This window comes from Zea mays, chromosome 2, assembly GCF_902167145.1.
Source record: "Zea mays cultivar B73 chromosome 2, Zm-B73-REFERENCE-NAM-5.0, whole genome shotgun sequence".
Taxonomy (NCBI): Eukaryota; Viridiplantae; Streptophyta; class Magnoliopsida; order Poales; family Poaceae; genus Zea; species Zea mays.
This window is the reverse complement of record NC_050097.1, coordinates 11,404,077-11,419,429: the sequence shown is the minus strand read 5'-3', so window position 1 is coordinate 11,419,429 and position 15,353 is coordinate 11,404,077. Positions and strand designations below refer to the sequence as shown.

The 15,353-nt window shown below is 47.5% G+C and overlaps 4 protein-coding genes across 5 annotated transcripts; 2 read left to right on the top strand and 2 right to left on the bottom strand.

Moving 5' to 3' along the window:
- Positions 1-269: 269 nt before the first annotated feature.
- Positions 270-1,670, top strand: LOC109944108 (protein MAIN-LIKE 1-like). Its single transcript, XM_020548762.2, has 4 exons — positions 270-920; positions 1,004-1,076; positions 1,153-1,319; positions 1,391-1,670. Exons 1-4 carry the CDS (start codon positions 709-711, stop codon positions 1,668-1,670), a joined length of 732 nt encoding a protein of 243 aa, XP_020404351.1. The 5' UTR covers positions 270-708.
- A 76-nt stretch (positions 1,671-1,746) lies between these two features.
- Positions 1,747-3,514, top strand: LOC103646250 (uncharacterized). Its single transcript, XM_020549256.3, has 6 exons — positions 1,747-1,897; positions 1,975-2,161; positions 2,243-2,451; positions 2,542-2,836; positions 2,906-2,989; positions 3,066-3,514. Exons 1-6 carry the CDS (start codon positions 1,893-1,895, stop codon positions 3,342-3,344), a joined length of 1,059 nt encoding a protein of 352 aa, XP_020404845.1. The 5' UTR covers positions 1,747-1,892; the 3' UTR covers positions 3,345-3,514.
- A 1,227-nt stretch (positions 3,515-4,741) lies between these two features.
- LOC109943956 (uncharacterized) lies at positions 4,742-5,636 on the bottom strand. The gene is made up of 2 exons (XM_020548134.3): positions 5,203-5,636; positions 4,742-5,118 (listed from the first exon to the last, which is right to left on the bottom strand). Exons 1-2 carry the CDS (start codon positions 5,479-5,481, stop codon positions 4,822-4,824), a joined length of 576 nt encoding a protein of 191 aa, XP_020403723.1. The 5' UTR covers positions 5,482-5,636; the 3' UTR covers positions 4,742-4,821.
- A 367-nt stretch (positions 5,637-6,003) lies between these two features.
- LOC103645961 (probable protein phosphatase 2C 44) lies at positions 6,004-10,277 on the bottom strand. Of its 2 annotated transcripts, none has more exons than XM_008670684.4 (6): positions 10,044-10,277; positions 9,739-9,884; positions 7,589-7,840; positions 7,196-7,478; positions 6,948-7,102; positions 6,004-6,658 (listed from the first exon to the last, which is right to left on the bottom strand). In XM_008670684.4, exons 2-6 carry the CDS (start codon positions 9,853-9,855, stop codon positions 6,518-6,520), a joined length of 948 nt encoding a protein of 315 aa, XP_008668906.1. In that variant the 5' UTR covers positions 9,856-9,884; positions 10,044-10,277; the 3' UTR covers positions 6,004-6,517. The 2 variants fall into 2 exon arrangements, with proteins under 2 accessions (XP_008668906.1, XP_008668905.1); XM_008670683.4 differs by having other exon boundaries at positions 9,982-10,212.
- Positions 10,278-15,353: the final 5,076 nt, after the last annotated feature.

Here is a 15,353-nt window from a genome sequence, read left to right as displayed (position 1 = left end):
AGGATGGTGTCAAGGATAACTTTGAGCTTTTCCAGGAGACATGTCGACAGCTGGAAGACAAGTTCTTTAGAGAAAAGTTAGAAAAGCTCAAAGTCGCAACAAATGCCGAAGGTAGAGATTGGTTGAATGGATTGATGCCGGATTTGGAGAAGTGGACGAGAGCTCACGACTTAGGTGGATGGAGATATGAGTTCCAGTGTAGTAACATGGCCGAGTCATTCAACAAATTATTGTTGGGCATACGTGGTATGCCGGTCACTGCTATAGTGACATTTACCTTTTACAAGCTTGTGGCATGGTTTAATGATAGACACACCCACGCAGTTGGATTGCAGAATGAGGGAGAGAGATGGGCTCCAAAGCCTAAGACCTTTCTAGAGAAGGCAAAGGAAAGGGCAAACACACACACTGTTGATTGTTTTGACTTACAGTCAGGGACATATGAGGTATTCCTTCAAGCTGGTACTACTTCTGACGGCGAGTCACAAGAGTCGAGGAAGCATGTGGTTGTCCTTAATGACTTGTCATGTACTTGTGGCGCACCCAGGCAATACCATTTTCCATGTTCTCATCTAATCGCAGCTGTTCGAGCTCGTAACTTTGACTTAGAGAGGAGGATACCTCAAGAGTTTACTATTGATAAACTAGTGTTGACTTGGAGTCCAAGATTTATTCCTTATCGTGACGCGGGTGAGTGGCCTCCGTACGATGGCCCAAAGTATGTCGCTGATCCAAGTAGTCGTTGGACCAAGCGTGGATCCAGGAAGAGGACGAGGCACAAGATGGTTATGGATCAGGTTGGTGGTAGGAGTAGAAGGGGAAGGAGAACACCATTTCTTACCGACCCCGAGCAGTATGAGTGTGGCAAGTGCGGTAGACTTGGTCATAATTCACGCACTTGTCGTTGGCAGATTAGCGAGGTTTGTATTTTTAGTTTAATGATACTACCTTAATTTTATTTGATAAGGCTATATTACTTACTAACATTAATTTCATTTTGTAGGATGGCACAGTTCCACCTCCTCGACCCGTTCTACGACGAGAGCCACCGGGGGCGCCTTCTGTCGGAAGGCCAGGTATTTAATTGTAAATATCTTTTGTAGATTTGTTGTTGTACAAATGGTGTTGCTTATATAATATTTTTCCGTGTAGGACCTAGCAACGCTTCGTTCTAGGACACACAATGGGTTCCTAGACATGGTGTTCGACGACAGGTACACTAATTACCTCAGACGAGCAGGTCTAGATGTAATATCTTACCAGTTACGACGCGGGTTGCCTACTATTGATTCGGCGGCCATTACTGCACTTGTGGACAGGTATTGTTATGATTTTATAAAAATATTCTTGAATCATTGAGCTCGTTTACACTATTTTTTTAATTATGTAGGTGGCGGCCTGAGACACATAGTTTTCATCTTCCTTTTGGTGAGATGACAGTCACATTAGAGGATGCACAGAAGATACTTGGACTCGATGTTGGTGGCAGAGCAGTGACAGGCCAATGTGACTCTGACGGTTGGAGGGCTAGAGTTGAGGGCTTTCTTGGTAGGGAGCTTCCTGCTGAGGGCGTTGAAAGGACTGCTGGAGTAGGCATCACATGGCTCCGTCAGTCTTTTGGTGTGTGCCCTGCTGATGCTGATGAGGCTACAGTCCAGTTCTATTGTTGAGCTTGGATCTTGCACATGTTTGGTTGTGTCCTCTTCCCAGACGCCACAGGAGACTGCGCGTCCTGGATGAACATCCCATGTCTAACCGACTGGGATACAGCTGGACAGTACAGTTGGGGCTCCGCTGTGCTTTCTTTTTTGTACCGGCAGCTTTGTGAAGCTTGCCGTCGTACGTCCTCCTCTTCGTCTATAGGCGGTTGCGTCTACCTCCTGCAGATATGGATGTGGTACGTCTTGGACCGACGTCTTCAAAATTTTATTTAATAAGGCTATATTACTTACTAACATAAATTTCATTTTGCAGGTTTCGCATACCAGTTGGTCGACCACGTGTTTTCCAGCCTAGACCCTGGCCATGGATGATTTATGGAAATGAACGTCTTCGACCGACGTATGCTTATATTTGGGACCAAGTGGCAGCTCCTTTTGCGAGAGCTAAGAGGGCATACATGGAGTATGTTAACGAGTTTGACACCCTTTCTGCCTCTAGCGTAAGTACTCAACATGTATATCTTATCGTTATGAAATTTGTTTTATTATACTTAACATAGATTGCTTCATTTTTATTTTAGGTCACATGGCAGCCATACAACGCACCTGAGTATGCTGGGATGATCTTTAGTGTAGTATGCAGCAGTGAAGATGAACTCTATATGATGCAATGTCCTTTGGTCTGTTTCTGGTGTGTTGAGTGGCACCTACCTCACAGGGTTCAGAGACAGTTTGGTAGGAACCAGCTATGGCCGGTTGAAGATGTTCCTACTTCAAAGGAGCTACACAAGTAAGTTCGCAATCTATAAATCCAGTTTGCAATTTATAACATCAATCATTCTTAACTTTGTGTTCTTTATATGATATGATTTGTGTGTAGATTTGACCGGCGGAAGCAAAAGAAGATAACGGACTTTCGTCAACATCATCTGATATTAGTAAATGATTGGGAATCGGGTGCTGAGAATGTATATTCCAACGATGAGTTGCACAACAACAGTGATTACAGGCGGTACCAAGCTTGGTACCAGGGTGCGACTCGTTGTAAGCTTCGCCAGCAGTGGACAGCGGAAGACTACGCCGACATTGATTCTTCTGACGATGAAGAAACGGAGTATGACCTGTCCACTAGACTGGGAACCCAAGTGGAGGCGGCACCCATATTAGATCGAGTGGTAAGTTTTACTCGATTTTAATACTCGACATGTATAAATTGTATGTGTGATGCAAATTGTGTTGTACAGGGTAACACATTGCGACGGTCGGTAGAGGACATTGATCGCCAACTTTTGACTACGGGCGACAGCAGCATGCGCAGCTTCTTGCAGGTAAGCCCACATGCATCGTTTATAGCCTTTAGCGTGTTATGAATATGTTGTAAACTAATATGTCTTTGGCATGCAGCGTTTATCTAGGCGCCTACGTGGAGCTGCTGCTCGCTGTGGCTACAGGACTACTATTGCACATGACGTCCATGTACCATCGTGTACCGACACAGCAACGCCCTCCACAGGTCTTGGTGCTGGCTTCGACTACGATCACGACGAGATAGGACCTTCACAGCTTGAGGGGGCTCCTTCGACACAGCCATTACAACCACAAGAGCGTAGGCGACACCGCTCTCCACAACGTTACACTCCAGGCACCGACGCTTTAGGCAAGGGTAAGACTAGGAGACGTTGAATTGGTTTGGACTCTATGGACTTGTTATGTAACGTATGAATTATATAGACTTGTAATGGACTCATTTGGCCTCTACGGGCTTGTATGACATTTTAATGGACTTGTATGAATTCTATGGACTTGTAATGAACTTGTTTAGACTTTTATGAGCTTGCTTGGAATTGTTTACAATTGTATGCACTTGTATGTTATGCTTATCTATGAGTATATCTTGGATTGACAAAAAACAGAGAAAACTCTGCCGAAATTTTGTGAAATTGTTGGTTATGTCATGTAGCCTTTACATAACTATTACATAGCCTTTTCAGAAGCATTAATTTTTGGACTAGCATCTATACTTTTCAGATCCATTTCGTAGCCTTTTCAGGAGTGCTTATATAGCCTTTTCAGAGTGTAAAAATAGCCTTTTCAGGATTGTATATATAGCCTTTTCAGAAAAAGAACATAGCGTAGGACATGTAGCCTTTTCAGAACAAGAACATAGCCTTTTCAGAGTTTTTGTACATATCTGATGTTTATAATCTATTACACTATCTATCCTTTAGCCTATATATACACGATCCTTTGTACATTTGCTTCATTGTGCAATAGAATGGCTTCAGGGTCTTCTAGGGGCAAGGGTGCGGTAAATGAGAGACGAAAGGATAGAGGGAAGTTAACTCCAATGTGTTTTGATGGCCCTCTTGGTCCAGATTTTTTTGAAGAGGCGGTTTTTAACTTTCCAGTTCAAAGTAAAAAAGATTTCAACAAAGAGGTTAGACTTAGGTCCTACGATAATAGGAGAGAAGATTGGCCGAAGTGCATGCATGGCGAGGATTGCTTGGTGCAGATGTTCGTTGAGGGTGGAATTGATGGAGGCCGGCGTTTCTTCAGATGTCCTTATGCATATGTACAAATTAATTTCTAGTCCTTTTTTCTAAATACTTTTGTTGTTCAGTGAAACTAACTATAAACATTTATGCAGCATTCATTGGTCAAGGAGAATTGTGGGTTCACTCGTTGGGTAGATCCTCGTCCAATTTTTCCTCATGCGGAATACATATCCTACCTACAGAATAGGATATTTGATCTAGAGAGAGAAGTAAGCAACAAAAATGATGAGGAAGAAAGAGACACAAACAATGGTGGTGCTTCACAGGTGCAAGTATGCCCAGATCCATATTGTTGCTGCCCTTGTCACAACAAGAATGTTGGTCCTCCGTCGTCTCCACCGCACCCACAGCAGACACCAACAATGGGAGGATACTATGGGGAAGGGTCAACTCAATTTGGAATGTGGGAGCACTACTAGAAAACTCTTATGTATCAATTGCTTTCAGCGTGTTGATTATCTATTTCAATCTACTTTTCATCAATTATGTATTTATGTAATTTTTCATCAATTTGAAGGTAATTCATTACGAAATATCATTGTTCGACAATACATATTACCGAATAATAAGTTCATTATTACATAACTTCAAATAAAACACCAATACTACTGAGTACAACAGGGCCATTTGCCTTTGCGAAATGCATCAGGGTTCTCCTCCATTGCTTCCTTTGCACGACGTGCACGCTCAAGCTTCTTCTCCTTATCTTCCCTGCATTCAGCAACACGCCTCATTTTCTCTTCGTCTTCACGTTGTTGCTCGGCAGCAAGCTCCTCTCGTCTTTTTTTCATCCTCTCTTTGTCCTCTGCATCCCACTTTTGAAGATTCTCCAGCCACTTCTTATCTTTCTCTGATATTTCTGTGTCAATCCACTGCTCAAAATCACATAGCGGTGGAGGAGTCTACAAAATGTGCAATTATTAGTACGCAAAAAAACATTTACAAAAACAATCACAAATGTAAACATATTACAAGACTATTCTCACCATTAAATTCATCCGACGTTGAACAATAGTTGGCTCAAATGCAAAGTTAGCACACATCCAATACCTCTGTCGATAGGTGTCATGATCTTCAGACTTATCGACCTTACAAGGATCACCACAAAAACACATAGGCACTGGAACACCACTTGGCAAAGGCAGCGGGTCGAAGGCAGTTCCGGTCAAAGGACCCTTCCTAAATTCCATAAACTCTATAACAATCAGAAATATAATAGACTCACAAAATAAGAGGCAGATCCAAAACTTACCTTTGTTTAGCATATTTAACACGCCTAGACATCTCTAGTTTAGAAGAATTGAAATGAGCACAGCAACAAGCCAGACGTAGGGTACTATTTATAGGAACGTACCTCGGCGCCATAGATCTTGGCGCCGAGGTAGGCGTCGTTGACCGGGCGCCTACCTCGGCGCCAAGATCTATGGCGCCGAGGTGCGTGCCACGTAGATCCAGGTCACACCGGCGTCTGACGTATAAGCGCCAATAGTATTGGCGCCGGCACACACATGCTCGGCGCCAATGATGACGGCGCCGAGCTATGGGTCCATTTTTTGAAATGAAACTGCCAGGGGCATAAATGTGGGAAAAAAACCGGAAAAGGGCCAATTTGCAAAAAAGTTGGGCGCTCAGCCGCTCCTACGGTTCAGACCTCAGGACAGGACACCTTTGAGAACTTGAGGTCCCCCTTGGAACACACGGATTTCATAAGAATCGTGTAGTGAATTTCATAATAACCAGTTCGTCTTCGTAGGAAAAACATGCATTTCACAAGAACCATATAGTGATTTTACAGGAACAGTTCATATTCGTAGAAAAAACGCAGGACACAGAGAACAAAACGAAGGATATAGGGAGGAATCCATCATTATAAAGGTGGCCTGAACTACTAAAATGTTTCATTGAAATCAGATGCATCTACCCTACGAACTGAGAGCGATGTAATAAACTAAATTGACCAAATCAGATATCGACAAGTTCCTTCGCACCATTAGGTCCATTAGCATCACAAGCACTAGGTCCTGACAGGACCCCCAAGTCCCGGTCAACGGATGCACAGTCTACGCTGGGGCCTGGGTGTATATATGCACAGGCGAATGGAATGGACACCCTGCACACACTCACCTACCAGCTCTCAAGTCTTCACTGTCCTAATTAGTTCCAGGTCTGTCCACAACTACGGTAGGTAGAGCAGATTCTACCAGAAAAAAAATCGGCAAGGCAGATGATTACAGACAGATTGTCTCAATCCATATCATGAGGCGTGGATCGGAAATAAAAAAGTGCTGTTGAGGGGGTAAGTCAGCAGCGGAAACGGATGACAATGCAAGAGATGTCATCTTTGCTCTTCCTTGCCAACGCTTCAGTGGTCAATCGCTTCGCTGCTGCCTTGGGATCCTTGATTGACTTCACGAGATCCACGGCTTCCTGGTTCTTCATTACCTGTATTCAGAAAAGAAACACAGCAAGTTTTAGAAACCGGTGTACGAACATACATGCTTTTTATAACGAAATGGTTCAAACAGAGATGAATCACTGAAGAGGTCATCTTATTGCAGGGACAAAACATGTTGCAAATAATGCAAGAATTGTTCAAAAGTGACCTAAGCTAACACATTTCGATCTAGGTTCAGGGAAGTACAGGATTAACTAGAAACCAAAGTACAGATTTTTTTTTCCACAAGCATGAAAAAAAAAAACAAGAGTAATGAATGAAACAGTTGGCACAAACCTTCCACAATCCATCACTGGCAAGTATGACGAACTCTATACTTGAGTCTATTGGTACATGTCTAGTATCAGGTTTAGAGCTCAAGTGGGCCTTGAGGCTTTGGTCACCAAATGCTCTAGCAACAGCAAGCTGGCCATTCACCCGAGGAACATCACCTGCAAACAAACCATAGCACATAATAAGGTAATTGCATCTAATTATTTACAACAATGGAGAAACGGTCAACACAACAAGAAAAAATAACGGACCAGGAAATGTCGTTACAAAGCCACCGTGCTTTTCAATCCTCTGCCTTTCCTCAGTTGTATCGGGCTCATGGTCAACAGTGAGCTGATTAGCAGAGCCCATTTCACACACAACAGCTCGAGAGTCGCCTACATTTGCGATCAACATGTCCTTACCATCGACTACAATAGCTGTAACTGCTGTTGAACCACCTGGTCCAAGTTGTTTGCCATTTTCCAGGATATATTTGTTTGTAGAGCAGTATGCATTCTTTATTGCTTCTTCAGGACTAGACCAGAAGAGAGGCTGCAGTAATCAGAATAGGGAAACAATAAGGAATGTATGCGAATGGTAAAGCAGCTAAAAAGGATTCCTTGGTCTCCAACACAGATTAGAAAGACAAATGTAACACTTACCTCTTTCATTATGTTGCTGAAAAGGTTAGCTTTCAGGTAACTTGGCACCTTATCTCCTAAATGGCCATCAAAGATGGCGAAGAGACCAAGCTCATGGTTCTTCACATATTTGTACTCTGCCACATGGTAGTCTTCCATGCCATGGCCGGACTTGCCTTCCACCAGGTGGAATCCATGTGTAACTTTGTTGGTTGACAATTTACTCCTTCCCTTGCCGGTATCAGTAGATGACGAATTAAGACAGGCTGCATTCTGTATAGCCACGCAAAAGAACCAAATATTGTGTCAGTGCTGCCTGCATATGTCCTACACACATCGACAAAAGACTGATTCTAGCAGCAAGTGTTCTACACACGTCAACAAAAGACTGATCCTGGGAGCAAGTGTGCTACATACATTGACAAACTGACTGGCAGCAAGTGTTCTATACACAATGACTAAATAGTAAATACTGATTCAGGCAGCAGCAGCACACACATTGGCAAAAAAAGGCTCAAGGGGCCTGTTTGGATCGGACTCTGGAAAGACAGAAATCACAGGCATCCATTCTTGGTGGCCTGGGGTTGGATCGTGTTGCCCGGACACCAACTAAACAGGTCTATAGTATCTGAAACTAGTACACCTTCCACCCTAATTTATAATCCGTTTGACTTTTTTTTACCAAATTTATCGGCTCGTCTTATTCATTTTTTTTGCGAAAAATGGAAAATTTCAAAGCCATACTTAAAGTATATTATTGCTAAATGATATTATAGTAAAAATTAATAATAATAATATTTTTATGAATAAGACAAGTCGGTCAAACTTGATATAAAAAAGTCGAATGAATTATAAATTCGAACGGAGGGCTTATTACACAAAACGTTCCTACAGTCAAATAAAAAGTACAGTTTTGCTCAAATAAAGAATCCTGCCAATACAGCTAGCTACAGAAATGTTGCAAAGACAGCTATGATATTCAGAGACACTATACTACTATAGGAATGTAAAAACTGTATTGATAAGCATGCATGAAGAAATATATAAGCATTATCAAGATCGAGGTGGAGGGCCCAAGGCCAAGAACAAGGAACTGAAATTACAATGCAGTAACGGTTTGGCTTAGCAGGTTGGTAACAGGTAGCTGGGTACGGGTTAGTATCCAAACCCTAGTAGACAACGCACGTGGCCGCATCCTTAGTATCATGCAGACGGATATCTTCCCTGCTTCACTCTGAGATATCCACAACACTTCAGGTGCTACTACTTTATCGGTGGTCCATGTCTCAACAGGTGATGCTTCTGATTAGATATGTGGTACAAGTGTCGAGCAATGCAAGTTACTGATACTTGCACGCCATTTGCCGCAAAGAGAAAGGGAAAAAAAATGAAATCCATAGGATTTCATCTGTATCAAGTGGCAGCTTTTCCGAGGCAAGAAGACGATACTGTTTTTTTTAACACTTGATGTAGCAAAAAATAAACAAACTAATTTACTTCATGACATGAATACATGATACAGCTCTTCCTACTCGTCTGCTTCTGATGATATATCATCCGTAGAATAGAACAGGCTCAACAGGCAGGTGGAGCTCAGGATTTGCAACGAGAGGTCGCTGTGCGTGCCTGTGCATCAGGCCACTTCTACTAGGGGACGCGGAGACGCAGACTCGCAGAGCAAGGCTCCAAAAGGCACAGGGCAGACAGGCTGATTGCGGCTGGCGTGACATGCCTAGGCCGCATGCGTGCCCAGTCAAAAAGGAGCCCTCGCAAAAGTCCGACTTTGCCTGGAAGTAGCGGCCCCAAACCTTGAAATCGTGTGATTCCGGCTAGGAAGCTGCATCCTTTTAAGTTTAAATCGATTTGTTAACATCCTCACGATAGAAAGAATAAACGATCAAAAATCATCCCTTTTTTTCCAATTCGCGATACTCTCCCTTGCACAGTTGCACCAGACAGACTCTGCCGTGCCGTGGTGTCGTCTGCACAGGAGCTAATCGAGCGCTGCCGAACGATTTTATCCACAGAAGGGTACCACGGACGCTTGGATTGGCCCAATTTTCTTTTGCGGGATCAACGTCAGGACGACACGACGCGTGAAAATAAAATAAAATTCATCCCGACAGGTGAAGAACGGGAGCAAGCAGCAGGCTGAGTAAATTCAGGCGTACCCGGATCATGTTGAGGATATCAGGGCGCTTCTTGCCGCCGCAGACCGAGGAGGAAGAGGAGGAGGAGGAGCACGAAGCTGACGACGACGCGGTCTGCCGCTCCATCCGGCCGACCATGTCAGGGTGAACTCGCCGGCGGGGGTAAGCTAATCAAGGAGCGCCAACAGTAAGACCGGGCACGGATGGACGGACGAAGACAGAACTTGCTCGCGGTCTCGCGGAGACGGGACACAGACAGCGCACCGGGGGTGAGGGGGAGAGGAGGAGAGCCGAGAGCGAGAGATCTTTTGCGCTTTTATGCAGACCTCGGCTGCGGCCGCGTCTCCGTCTCGCGTGTGAGTTGTGAGGGAGGAGGGGGAGACGACGGTCCTCTCGTCTCTCTCGTCCCCGTCGCTTGCTCTTTGATCCGTTTCGACACTTGTGGTGTGGCGTGAAGGAGATGGAGAGAGAGAGAGGGCGGTTGCTGTTTTGATGACTGTGGAGGAGCCGCGGGAAGTAGGGCCCACAGCGGATGGAGCGGGGAGGTGGATATCGGCACCATCGACGAAATTGGGCCCCAGTCTGGTGCCCCCGCTAGCATGTATACAAATGCAAATATACTCGACTCTAACAGTATTTCTAACAACGTGACCTATAAAAATACTCTATAATTTAAAAATAAGTATATTTTATAGAATTTAAGGTACCAATAAAACACTCCGCTCCAACAGTAAAGTCTCTAATCTAGATTATAGGGCAGCTCACTACGGTGTAGTATATTTGAGGCATTTGAGAGGGTGCTTTATAATTTTTTGACAAAATTTTATAAAATGAGGTCTGTTGGAGTAGTTTTTCCGGTGTAGAGCCTTATATTTTAATTTGAGACACTAGTTTGAGGCATTGTTGGAGATGCTCTAATTATACAGTGTGATTGGTTCGTCACATATTCTGGTCCTAGGTCAATATATGTATAGACTTTATCTAAACATTTATTTGGTTGTTTGTATATCTGAAGCATGAGTTACATGAGTGAATGTAAAACAAATCATTTTGATGCTTTTTTGCTGCATCCACTTAAGGGGTGTTTGGTTTTTATGGACTATTTTAGTCCCTTCATTTTATTCCATTTTAGTTCCTAAATTGCAAAATACGAAAACTCTATTTTAGTTTTCATATATGCATTTTAGGGATTAAAATAGTATAAAATAGAGGGACTAAAAATTAGTCTCTAAAAACCAAACACCCCTTTATACGTCAAAAGTACCTGTTTTCGATTACCCTAGCGTGGATGCGCTCGTCCAGATAACCAACCAATCAGCCCGTATAAATCCTTTGTGCACGCGTGGAAATGGGAAACACAATTTTGTGAAAAAATGGGGAGACGGACAGTGGCCCTCAATTTAGGCATGGCTAATTGGCTCATTGATGGCTAGGCTACGTAGAAAGCCATGCATGTAATGTACGTCCCCCATACACGATAGCGATGAGTTATTTTCAAAAAAGATAGTTTATTTTACTGCATTTTGATCCACTACATTCTACATAGTTTGAGAATAATTAAGAAAAAAATGAAAGAGAAATGTGTTAGATAGTCATTTCTATATATTTTTGGTGATTAGATATCCAACACACCACTTTAGACTAAATAATTTGATATAATTATGAGCACGTGCTCAATAAAAGGTAAATTGAAGGTGTCGAAGAGAGAATTCTCCGGCCGGGTGGTGGAGTGCACCCGTCCTTAATCCTGTCGGGTACCGAAATTAGGGGTACCCCCAACGCTCCTAATCACGGCCGGTAAACACCTTCGGAGCAAACCATAAAGGCTTACGGCTTGGGTCAAAGTCAAAGCTTCGTCTACCAAGGGACGCGGTCTCACCTCGCCCGAGCCCGGCCTCAGGCGGAATAGTGGTCCCGGACGAGTCCACGCCTCGCCTGAGGGTCCCTTCGGACAGTGAGTGCACCCTCGGCTCCGCCAAAGACAAGCCTTGTCTTGCAAGCGACTTTGGCCAAATCGCCTTACCAGCCGACCGTGTTGCATGCGCATTTAATGCTGGGGTCGCCTGACACCTTATCCTGACACGCGCACCTCAGTCGGCAAGGTCGAAGTGACCGCAGTCACTTCGCCCTTTCACTTACCGATCTGACAGGAAAACAGCGCCGCCCGCCCTGCTTCGGCTGCTGTGCCAACCACCCGGGCGAAACCGGCAACGGTCGAGTTCAGCCTCGGGCGCAACAGGAAGCTCTGCCTCGCCCGACCTCAGGGCTCGGCCTCGGGAGGAAATCTCCGCCTCGCCCGACCCCAGGGCTCAGCCTTGGCCCCGGCCTCGGGAAGAATCACGTCCTCGCCCGACCCTGGGTCTCGGCCCCAGCCTCGGTCTCGGAGGAGTCGTCGCCTCGCCTGACCTCAGGCTCGGATCAACCACGCCACGAGGGATACATCATTACCCTACTCCTAGCTAGCTCAGGCTACGAAGGAACAAGACCGGCGTCCCATCAAGCTTACCCCGGTAACAGACGATGGTGGTTTCCCGCATGCAACCATGACGTCGGCGGTCCTCAAGCCCAAGCAAGGAGACGTCAGCAAGATCCATGCAGCGCCAACAACTGTACTGCTACAGGTTCTAAGGCACTTCTCCGACGGCCACGACACTACCTCTACAGGACTCGAGACGTCCCCCCGACGGCCACGTTATTATCTGTACAGGGCTCAGGGCACTTCCCTGCCAGCCATGTTAGCTCCCAGCTACATTCCATTGTACAGCTGGGCATCTCCTTACGTCTATAAAAAGGGGGTGTCCAGGGCCCCACGAGGGGGAGGACGAAAGGGGGAGCGAGAGGATGAAGGGTCGAGCATACAAACATACGAAGCATACGTACGCACGGCGGGAGAAGACGAGCAGGGGCCGGACCCTCTCTCTCTCTCGCTCTCTGCTACTCGCCCTCTCTCGCTCTCACTCTCTCGCCACGCTTGTAACCCCTACTACGAGCACCCTGGTGCAGGATAATACAAGGCTCATTCCCCCTCTTGTGTTCCATCTCGCACCAACCCATCTGGGCAGGGGTACGCAGCGACAAATTTACTCGTCGGTCCAGGGACCCCCCGGGTCCGAAACGCCGACACCCGGTAACAAGCGATGGTGGTTTCCCGCATGCAACCATGACGTTGGTGCTCCTCAAGCCCCCTACAGAAGCAAGGAGACCTCAACAAGATCCATGTAGCGCTAACAACTGTACTGCTACAGGGTCCAAGGCGCTTCTCCGACGGCCACGATACTACCTCTACAGGACTCGAGACGCCCCCCGACGGCCACGTTGTTATCTGTACAGGGCTCAGGGCACTTCCCTTGCAGCCACGTTAGCTCCCAGCTACATCCCATTGTACAGCTGGGCATCTCCTTACGTCTATAAAAGGGGGTGTCCAGGGCCCCACGAGGGAAAAGAGGACAAAAGGGGGAGCGAGAGGACGAAGGGTCGAGCATACGAACATACGAAGCATACGTACGTACGGCGGGAGAAGACGAGCAGGGGTCGGACCCTCTCTCTCGCTCTCTGCTACTCGTCCTCTCTCGCTCTCACTCTCTCGCAACGCTTGTAACCCCTACTACGAGCACCCTGGTGCAGGATAATACAAGGCTCATTCCCCCACTTGTGTTCCATCTCGCACCAACCCATCTGGGCAGGGGCACGCAACGACAAATTTACTCGTCGGTCCAGGGACCCCCCGGGTCCGAAATGCCGACAGTTGGCGCGCCAGGTAGGGGCCTGCTGCGTGTTAACGAACACTTTCCCGTTGAGTTCCAGATGGGTAGACTTCATCAACCTCTTCAGCCCGGGACGGTGCTCCACTTCGGGAGTCTCGAGTTCATGTCCCTCGACGGCAGCTACGACATGGTACTCCTCCCTCTGCAGCGCGACGACAACGACAGTCAACGGCTCGCCCGGCGGAGGCAACCTCCACGACGGCATCTCCCCATAGCGGAAGAGGAACACTCCGGTCGTCCCCGCCACCCTCCTCGCCGAAGGAGACGGAGACGGGGCAACCGTGGCCACGCAGGAGGCGGCACCTTATCGGCTGCCGAACCAGAGCGAGCCGACGACGCCGGCACTCCTCCGGGGGACATGTCTGGTGTTGTCCTCGCGCCTGGGACAACGGCGAGCGCCGCATCCCCACAACGAGCCAGCCCCAAGCGGACCAACGACGCCAGCACCCTCGCGAAGGACCTGCTGGGCATCACCCTCGTACCTGAGATGACGGTGCGTTCCGTCCCCGACGCGACTTCGCCACCGTCCATCGATCAAAAGGTACCGTCCGTATTCCACCCTGTTCCCTTTCAGTTCAGCTTCGATCCACCTAGCGACCCCGCTACGGTGAGCGCTTTTGTAAAGGCGTATCCAAACCTTCCGGGGTACCATATGTGGTCGACCTGGGACCGATTGACAACCGTCTCAACCTCTGGACCGGCGGGTTCCAAGGAAGAGGATGACCCCGACTTTGGTTGGGATTTCTCTGGCCTCGATGACCCCGGTGCCATGCGGGACTTCATGTCCGCATGTGACCACTACCTCTCTGGTTACTCTGACGATGGCCATGGCCTTGACGACGAGGGTCATGGCCCAAGTCGCGAATGTTTCCACATCGATCAGGGAGATCACAATGAAGGCAACCACCTCGGTATGCCGGAGGTTGACGATCCCCCTGGGCCCGCATCTCGCGTTGACATCCCGCGGGAGCTAGCTGTGGTCCCAGCCCCTGTGGGGGGTCAGGACACACAGCTCGAGCAAATCCGTGAGATGCAGGCCCGGGTCGACGGGGAAGCAGGGCAGCTTGTGCAGCTCCGACAGAACATCGAACAGGAGTGGGCAGGCCGAACACTCGTCGGAGGAGCCTGTCATCGGGCCCGGGACGTCCAGCGCTGCATCGTCGACAATGCCAGGGCAGCGTTGCCCCCGGCCGTCAGCGGGTCCGGCCAGGACCTAGCTGCAGCGGCGATGCTACTTCGAACCATGCCAGAGCCATCCACCACCGAGGGACGGCGTATTGAAAGGGAAATGTGCCCTTGGGCCATTTCTAAGTATTTTGGTGATTGGGTGCCAACACAAGTGGACTTATGGTAATTCATGCAAAGTGATGGACAAAGTGCAAATCAAGTCTAAAGGTATGTTTCTAGACTTAGTACATTGTTTTAAGAACTAATGTATTGTGTCTAAGTGCTGGAAACAGGAGAAATCAAGTTGGAAAAGAGATGGCTTTGTTCAGCCAAAGACAGCTCGGTCTGGGTGCACCGGACTGTCCGGTGGTGCACCGGACAGTGTCCGGTGCGCCAGGCTGGCGACTGTCAACTGGCTGCTCTCAGGAAGCGATCAACGGCGTACGACTATAAATCACCGGACTGTCCGGTGGTGCATCAGACTGTCCGGTGAGCCATTCACAGGCGAAGTCGTCGCTATCGGGAAGCGATTAACGGCGTACGACTATAAATCACCGGACTGTCCGGTGGTGCACCGGACTGTCCGGTGAGCCAACGGTCAGCCGGGCCAACGGTCGGCCGAGGATTCCGCGCATGACGCGTGGCCGAGCCAACGGTCACAAGGGGGCACTGGACTGTCCGGTGTGCACCGGACAGTGTCCGGTG